The sequence below is a fragment of the Pundamilia nyererei genome, unplaced genomic scaffold, assembly GCF_000239375.1.
Source record: "Pundamilia nyererei isolate P.nyererei 1_Seehausen unplaced genomic scaffold, PunNye1.0 scaffold00045, whole genome shotgun sequence".
Lineage (NCBI taxonomy): Eukaryota > Metazoa > Chordata > Actinopteri > Cichliformes > Cichlidae > Pundamilia > Pundamilia nyererei.
The window spans coordinates 2,745,589-2,754,391 of NW_005187446.1; the positions used below are offsets into that span (position 1 = coordinate 2,745,589).

The following is an 8,803-nucleotide window of genomic DNA, read 5'->3' on the forward strand; positions in this document are numbered from 1 at the left end:
CCCCCCTCCTCAATGTACACACACACACACACGCACACACATATATATAAATATATTTATATATATAATATTCTCGTCATAACAAAACAAGACATGGGAATATACAGGCTGCACACGTCAAAGCTCTTACCGTTTGTACTGTACGGCCGTGCAGAGTGTTTCCTGAGCAGATCAGAAATTAAAGAGGGATGCTCAGTCGGGTTGTTGTCCTCACACCGCGCTCTATCTCTCCGTGCGGTCCGCCTTCTTCCCCTCTCTGGATGCTCCCCGCTCTTTGTGCCTGCCGTGCTGTGTGTGTGTTTGTGTTTATCCTCCTCCTCTCTCCTCGGTGTGTAATACTATAGATTCGCCTTGTGTTTTTACAAAATAAAAAAACAAAATAAAAAAAAATCCACAAAAAATCCCGGTGTTCCCGGTCTTCGGGTGTGGAAGTGACGGAGAAGAAGTCCTGGCGGCAGGTGAGCTCGAACACCACCGCTTTCTGCACTTAGTCCCAACCTCTCAGGGTTTACAAATCCAGAGTTATCACTTTCACCACTCTCAAGTCCTGTTATATTATATAACAAAGTGATAATGGACAAAGCAGCTTCTAGAATTTGGCTAGCTTAAAACTGTTGAAACTTGATCGGTCACTCGTAACGGGATCTTTCAGCCTTGTCGTTATTGTTCTAACCGTTAATGGGGAGCTGCTCTTACTATTTTCTGTTTCTTGTAGCGACCGGCCCGTCCGACGGTTCTATGGCTTTTAACGTCCTAAAGCTACCGGTGTCTCTCTACTCTCTGTCTCCCCCTCCCCCTCCTATCTCCAAAGCGGTTGCTAGCGCGTGACGTCAGCCGCGGGGACCGTCAATAACAATCCTCTCGTACACACACGAAAAATAAAAATATAAATCCAGATTAAACGTCTCGGTAATCTTTTCAAGCTTTACTCAATAACTTGTGGATGTGTGTTCAGTATTTAAAACAAAAAGATTGTTTTAGCATTTTTAGCGCCGTGTTATCTTGGCGACTAGTTCCAGGTGACCGCTTTAAAGACGATGCCTAGCCAACTCTGTGCGCGGAGCCGCCTATTGTTCTCGCCGCGAGCCCTGGCCTTGGTGCTGAAACGATGCTTCTTGACGTGAAGCCGAAGCGCGCCGCCGTCGTCGAGCACGCAGTCACGACTACTACAGCTGTTCACGCCCGAGCCCGAAATTCACGCTCACACCCACACAGAGTGAAATGTGTGACAGAGGGAAGAGAAATAGCTCGAGGTTGGAGTTGGCCTACTTTACAGCCTGTATTTTAGAAAACCGGCAGACACTGGGCTATTTAACTGTGATATCCCCCAAAACCCCAAACTTCCAGAGTTATCGATAACAGCACGCTCCTTATTCACATCTTTGAATTGAAAGCCAGTGTGCATGCCCGGACCCTTTAAAGGAGAGAGAGATTGAGGGAACAGAGTCATAAGGTTCATGGTAATTTACTCCCAAAGGTCACCATCTGCCTGTCTTGCATCGTGCCCTCTGTGAGCCACATTCATCCAACATATATACCCCGCCCACGCAGGCTTGCATGAAAACCCCGGTGTAAAGGGCTGTAGCCCTCTGGAACTCATAGGTCTTCCTTGCAAAAAGAAAAAGAATGAGAAGAAGAGAATACATCCTGATTTTGCCTCTGTTCCTTCATGGTTGAGCTAAAGCATTATGAATGCTCTACCTTGCACTTGTTTGAAAACTGCTCCAAACTGTTCCAGTACCACTGGATTGGAAAATCTTTAGCTATGTTGGAGGACATAGAGAACACTTCCCCCCTAAGTTAGTGGGAACTGGGGGCATGGTCAATCTGAGGGAGTTTACATTCCACAATTTAAAACATACAATCACCAGCCAGTTTGTTAGGTGCGCCCGTTCCACTGTTGGTTAACACAAATATTTAATCAGCATCTACATGGCAGCGACTAAATACCTTTTTTGGCATGTAGTGAACATTTTAGTTAGACAAATTGAAATGGCTACTACAAATGGCTACTACAGAAGAGCACAGTGGATGCTCTTGTCAGTGAAGAACAGGAAACTGAGGCTACAATTCACACGGAAAACTTGACAAGAGGAGACTAGGAAAATGTTGCCTTCTCTGATCAGTCTTGGTTTCTGTTGTGACATTTGGATGACAAGGAGAGAATTTGACATAAACAACATAAAAGCATGGATTCATCATGCCAGTTCAGACTACTGGTGGTGGTGTAATGGCATGGAGAATATTTTCATGGCACATTTGAGGTACTTTGGTACCAACTGAGCATCGTTTAAATGCCACAGCCTGCCTGCTGTTGTGTCCGTCCCTTAATTACCACAATGTAGCCACCTTCTGATTTATGCTTCCAGCAAGATAACACGCCATGTCACAAAACTCAGATCATCTCAAACTGGTTTTTTGAACATGACAGTTAGTTTCACTAAAATTTCCTCCACAGTCACCAATCTCAATCCAATAGAGTATCTTTAAGATGAGGTAGAATGGGAGATTCACATTATGGATGTGCGGCCAACAAATCTGCAGCGCGTATGATGCGACCATGTAAATATGGACCAAATTGTTTCCACTGCCTGGTTGAATCTATGTATTGAAGAACTGAGGCAGTGCTGAAGCCAAAATGGGGTCCGAGCCCATTATATCGTCCATGGGAGGTAAAAGTATACATTTACATCACAAATTTCTATGTGAAATTATCACTTCTCCACCAAAAAGTTCTGAAATTATTAGAAGTTACTCGGGCTGACATTTCCAGAATTGCTGATACGGAATCAGGAAACTACACCGGCTTAAGCGATATTTAAGTTTAATGAAGGTCCTATAGTTTTTAGCATCCACTCTCTTCTTTCCTGGTTTGATTTTGCCTTATTGATAGTCCTACTCATTACACAAGCTCGTCCACTCCTAGATTTTCATCTCAGACAGCAGCTGACCTTGGCAGGGTTTCCTTAAAGACTGAGGATTGTGCACTACACTTCCTATCTGAAACATCACATTACACACACACACACACACTCACTCAAGATTTTATAAAGAGTATAATAAATAAATATGTAAATAATAATCTTTGTGTGTTTCCAGGATTTTTCTGCCTTGTAATACTAATTGTACTACAGCACATATATGATTAGAGTGTCATTTGTGTTATGTTGGTCAGATGTTTATTATTATTATTGTCATTACACAAAAATTAGAATTTAAGACTCATCTAGGGTGAAAAGTGAAATAAAACACTCGTGTTCATTCAATATTTCGACCACAGCATACATTTTTATAAAAAAACCTCTTTATTTCTTTATCCATAGATGACTCACTGTGGAAGACAGCTAGGCCTGACTAAGTTGTGTAAGAGACTCAATAGCGCCACTGTTTGGACAAAAGTGGCAAATTCACCCTTGTTCAGTGGACCAAAAAGAAACACACACGCCTTGATTTCTCTGTAATTTCCGTTTTATTTAAAATGAAGCTTCAAGATAATAACTCTTCCACGCTGTTTCCTGTTTTTGCATCATAAAATTGTCTGTATACTGAAAATAACAATCTGATAATCTCTTGTGGTAACAAAAAAATTGCTACAGCTCCTCAAAACAGCAAATAAATTACATGTTCTTTAGATAATAGATAAATTACTATCCTTTTTATGTTTATATATAAAATCTAATTTCTACTACAAGGGATAAGAGACAAGAATGACACATTCAAAGCCACATATGCAAAACTCACAACCACACACACACACACACACACACACACACACACACACACACACACACACACACACACACGCAATTTAAGAGCAAAAACGTTGATTCTTTCTTCAAATGCAACATAAAATAGTTATGTGACAGTTAGATGTGAATAAATGGATTCTATAACAACACTTCTGATAACTCTACTCAGTTATAAACATAAGCACCGACTATCTTCAGAGAAATTATAGACATTAAAACATATCTCACAAATATACAGACTCCCCACCCTTGACTGGGTGTCAGTATATGTCAGAGTGGGAGGTGAAAAAGAAAATGGGAGCAAATTAAAAACAATCAAGGCCAGAGAAAGAGCATTAAACAGTACACACACACATATACAGAGGCTGACACTTCGATATGCATTATTTATGTTTCAGGTCAAAGCAGGATCATTGCTTATGATCCAATCATATCTAGAAGCCTACATGTAAGAAAGCAACTTTTTCAGTCCCCTTAAGGTTTCCTATTATGACTTCACCTGATTTCACTAGACAGATTCAACATTCCCTCCCAAAAAGGTAATGACATAAAGATATTTTTAATAGCTTAATCATAACAATTGCAAAATCAATCATTTAGTAATTATTATTGGTTAAAGGCCACCTTCTGTATTGTCTATTAAACATATATGATCACTGGCTTTTGTTCAGCAAGATTATGCAGAAACTATGAAGCTGACTTTATGATATTGTTAAGAACTTGTCAAATTTTGGGGAGAATTTAGGTCACTTTATTTATAACTGTTAAAAATAAAGAAATCAGTTGACAGAGGATGCACACTCTGAATGTCCTTCTGGTTTGTACCGAAAGGAAATGTCATGAAAAGTACAAAACCACCAATGACTGACCAAAGAAAGCAGCAAATGCTAAAATGAATGCTAATATTATACATAGCTAACAAATAATTAAAAAAAAAGATTTATTCAGTCAAAACCCTGAGGCTTCAGAATGGTCTAAACATTGATTTAAGGCAGATTTTTTACTCTCTGCTCTGTATGAGGTCATTGGAAGGAGATATCCTTAATATGTTCATAGGCACACAGCAGGTGAAGTCCCACCCACCTGCTGTTCAGGCTTGTGTTTGCACGCAGCAGCCAATCAGAAGAAAGTTGGCTTAAAGGGAGAGTGGAGCGAAACCAGCGGGCTGAAGCTGGTCCTTTAGGACTGTCAGCGTCCTACTGTCAACACTACTCTTGCTTAAGTAATGCCCTGCTGTTTATATTTTAGTGGCAAGTTAAGGTTCACATGATATCTTGAGTATGCCTAATGCATAGTTGGGAAGTGAGACTAACAATGTGATATGATACGCTTGGTTCTTGGTCAAGAAGACAATTCTACAGCAACAGCTGTCCTGTCAGTTTGTTCTTTGATATATATTTATAAAATTAAAAAAACAAACAAAGAAACAAAAAAAAACCCATTTGCAATTACAAATCTTTATAGCTAGGTTTGAATTTAAACAAAAATTTCTTTGTGGGCAACCTTTGTTGTGACTGTCCCATGTCAGCTGACCTTCTTGTTCGGGAAGAGTCTCATCTCTGTCTTCCCACCCTGTTATATTTGGTCACTAACTCTTATGCCCACCCCAATCCTTTGGTTCATCTGTCCAAATACTGAGAGGACACTTGAGGAAATATTTTTGGCAAAGAGAAAAAATAGATAAAATATGTAAATAAAATCCTTCTAGTCTGGGAGGGTTTTTTCCACTGTAGCTCAGTGGGGCACTTGATAACAGATCTATTCCAGTAGATCTTAGCACACATGGTAATCATTCGTTTAGCACGTAATTAGTGGTATGCATGTCTGCTTGAAGATCCCGTAGATTAGGAGGAATCTTTAAATTGTTAAATTTGCTGCTGAAACACAGCTGTGTCCTCCTTTCTTTACAACCTGTAAGTCACAGAAATGAGTCTCCGAGAGTGAAAATAAAGACAATGAAATTCAATTAAACTGTGTGTGGGAAATCAGCAAACTGTTAAAGCTAACACACATAGTATATTGAAGCAAACTCAGAGGAAGGTGCAGGTTTAAGCGACTGGTACTGATAAGAGGAACTTTCACAGTGTTTTATGTTAAGATTTAGGACAAAAAAGCTAAATGTCATCCAAACGCCTTCACGTGTCTACTCTGGGCTGCTCATTTCTACAGACTTGTCATTTCTGGAGTGATTAGCCCTTTTGACCTAATCCTCCACTACTTGCGCACAGGGGCTGTCTGCCATTGGCCGGTCAGTGTCTCTTGGCACGCTGAGCACTCTGAACACAGGAGGCACAGCAGACTTTCTTGTAGTAGGTGTAGACGCAGAGTCTGGCTTGCACCACCAACTCACACTGTTGACGTACGTCTCTGCAGTTTTCATCTGTGAGCAGACAGAAGGACAGAGAGGTTGGCAGGGAGATCAAAACACACTTGATCACAGTTTTGTTGACACACGCACCGACCTGAGACTTGTGGGCTGCAGGGTATTGTGTTGCAGATTTGTTCCTGGACTGGTTTGGTGCTGGAGTCGCATTCATGGCTGTGCTTCTTCTCTGGTGTTAGACATCGAACTTCCCTCATCTGTAAGCCCTTTCCACAAGACTTTGAGCACTGAGAACAAAAACGCAGGCAGGCCAACAGTATAAATATAATTTCCACAAATCTCTGATTTTTAAAAAATATCTCTTCATTGTCCTTTCATCTCTCACCGCGCTCCACTCTGTGGTGAACCACTGTGCCTGACATGCTCCCATCTTGCACTGCTGGACTGATGCAGGCTTGTCCAGCTTAGCGCACTCAGCGTCTGGAACAACAGTAAAATCGTTCCCCATCTTCTGGACACAAATGATGTCTCGTCGCTGAGTTCCATCCCCGCATGGGACGTTACACTGGAAAAAAGACCACAAATCAGTGACATACCCAACCCTAATCAAGAATAAAGCAGCTATAGGACACAAAACACCCAAACTGTTGTGAGACCCAAACTCACAACACAAAATAAGTCTTTAGACACCACTCTCCTACCTGTGTCCAGGGGCTGCTATACCACATAGCTACTGGCACACAGGGGCCTCCGTTACATGCCTTCATCTCTGCTGGTTTGTCCCCAACACAATCTCCTCCTTCTCCACCCTCTCTGACTCCTCCTCTGGTCAGACACACCACTTCTCTCTTTTGCACCCCAGGGCCACACTGCGCTGAACACTGAGCACACAAAGTCAGGGAACATGTTGAGGACCGATGCTAAATACATGTTTTATTCTTTTGTTGCTGTGAGTACATAAGTAAAATTCATTTATATAGCACCTTTTAAGATAAGAATCTAATCCAAGGTGCTTTACAAGGATATTAAAAATACTGCCTGTCTAAATAGATGTGTTTTCAACTGTTTTTTTTTTTAAAGCTGAAAAGTTTTTGAAAGCTGAAATGCGTGTGCATTACTTACAGTCTTTAACCAGTCTGTAAAGTACCAGTTGGTCACACAGGGACCCATGTTGCACTCCTCACTTCCCTGTGGACGGGCCCTGGAGCTACACTCCTTCTCGTTCACCACGTCACCTTGATCGCTGACACAGCGCACACTCCTTGTTCTCTTCCCTACTCCACAGTCCACCGAGCACTGAGGCAGAAACAGGACAAACATGAGAATATGCAGACAAACCACGAAACAAATCTTCTTTTTCTTCCCAATTATATCTTTTTTTGTAGTATTAATTATAGCTTTTTGAAATGAATGATAGTGTCTTGTTGAGACACTATACTATACAAGTGTCCCGCTTGCTGACAATGTGAGAGGGTCTGTTGTTTCCAGACAAGAACAGAGGCTGTTGCTAACATACATGTGTTGTGGACTCACCTGGCTCCAGTTAGAGCTGACCTCCCAGTGGGAGCAGAGGCGGAGCTGGCAGGGCTGTGTCAGCACTGGCTGGGTGAGGTCGGCGCAGCGCTGGGGGTGAACCATGGTGGAGCGATCGCCAAAGCTCTGCCTGCACTGAAGCTGCCTCTGCTGGACACCCGGGCCGCAGGATACACTGCACTCCGACCACGAACTTGCCTCCCAGCTGTGACAGAGGAGACAGGATCCACTTAAAAACATTTACAAGTCATTCAAGCAAAGAGACTTTTGTAAGCAGTTAGTTTCCATTCATAATTATGTTATACAGTTTGTGGAATTATCTTTAATTCTTCACAGTAACTCTTAAGCATGGCACAAAATACAGCCAACCCAAACAAATTGACTGCCATGTAGCTACTACTACTTTTGGTATGCAAAAATATGCATAAAATGTCTCTATGTTCAAGTAAAATAAAAAATCTATGCTTTCAAGCCAAGATAAATGAATATCATTTAAAAAATAAGCTGTTAAATAAGATTCAATGTATAAAAAATGCAATATAGAAATTAATTTTCTATATAACCTGTATATGAATAAGTTAATGTATAGGTTGCTCACAATGGAGGGCAGGGGTGTGTGTTACAAGGCTCCTCCTCAGGAACAGGTTTGGCTGCAGAGTCACACTTGCTCTCTGAGACCTCCTCGTCTGTATCACGGCTCACACATACGATGAGTCTATTCTGAGTACCTTAAGAGAGAGAAAGAGATGGACAGATTCTTGTACTTGCTTCCAACAACCAGAGGAGGGAGACACCACCTCATCCAAAGTAATTAAGCAGATGAGAGAATTTTTGGGGTGTAACACATATGAAGTCCCACAATCAGAAGTCTTACCTTTGCCACAGGATGCAGAACACTCGGTGAGGCCACTTCTCTTCCACACAAATGGCGGCAGGGTGTCCAGTGGCAGGTCGGTGCGAGGGGGGATCCGAGCATTCCTATTGGGCGCAGATCCTCGTGGGCGTGACCGCTCAGGTGTCCACTGGTTCGAAGTTGGGAGCGAAAACACAGAGGAGGAGGACGAGGAGGAGGAAGGGTAAGAATGGACTGAATTGGGAGGAGGAGGAGCAGGAACAGGGTCTTCAACTGAGACGGTGAGAGGACCTGTGAGAGAATGCCAACAAAGATGGACATTAAAGCTCAAATATAAAGGAGAAC

At 41.9% G+C, this 8,803-nt stretch overlaps 2 protein-coding genes across 3 annotated transcripts in view; both read right to left on the reverse strand.

The window, feature by feature from the left end:
* celf3b (cugbp, Elav-like family member 3b) overlaps window positions 1-844 on the reverse strand; it is a 32,879-nt gene extending 32,035 nt beyond the window's left edge. For both annotated transcript variants that reach the window (XR_311702.2, XM_005732061.2), the window contains exon 1: window positions 131-844. The gene's annotated coding sequence lies outside the window, so the exon portion shown is untranslated. The remainder of the gene's footprint in view (window positions 1-130) is intronic.
* A 2,628-nt stretch (window positions 845-3,472) lies between these two features.
* Window positions 3,473-8,803, reverse strand: part of adamtsl4 (ADAMTS-like 4) — a 37,157-nt gene continuing 31,826 nt past the window's right edge. The window contains exons 10-17 of the mRNA XM_005732063.2: window positions 8,480-8,749; window positions 8,204-8,333; window positions 7,606-7,810; window positions 7,195-7,368; window positions 6,774-6,953; window positions 6,458-6,637; window positions 6,212-6,359; window positions 3,473-6,129 (exon numbers count right to left, since the gene is read on the reverse strand). Of these exons, the coding sequence (XP_005732120.1) occupies window positions 5,999-6,129; window positions 6,212-6,359; window positions 6,458-6,637; window positions 6,774-6,953; window positions 7,195-7,368; window positions 7,606-7,810; window positions 8,204-8,333; window positions 8,480-8,749 (1,418 nt within the window). The 3' untranslated portion in view covers window positions 3,473-5,998. The remainder of the gene's footprint in view (window positions 6,130-6,211; window positions 6,360-6,457; window positions 6,638-6,773; window positions 6,954-7,194; window positions 7,369-7,605; window positions 7,811-8,203; window positions 8,334-8,479; window positions 8,750-8,803) is intronic.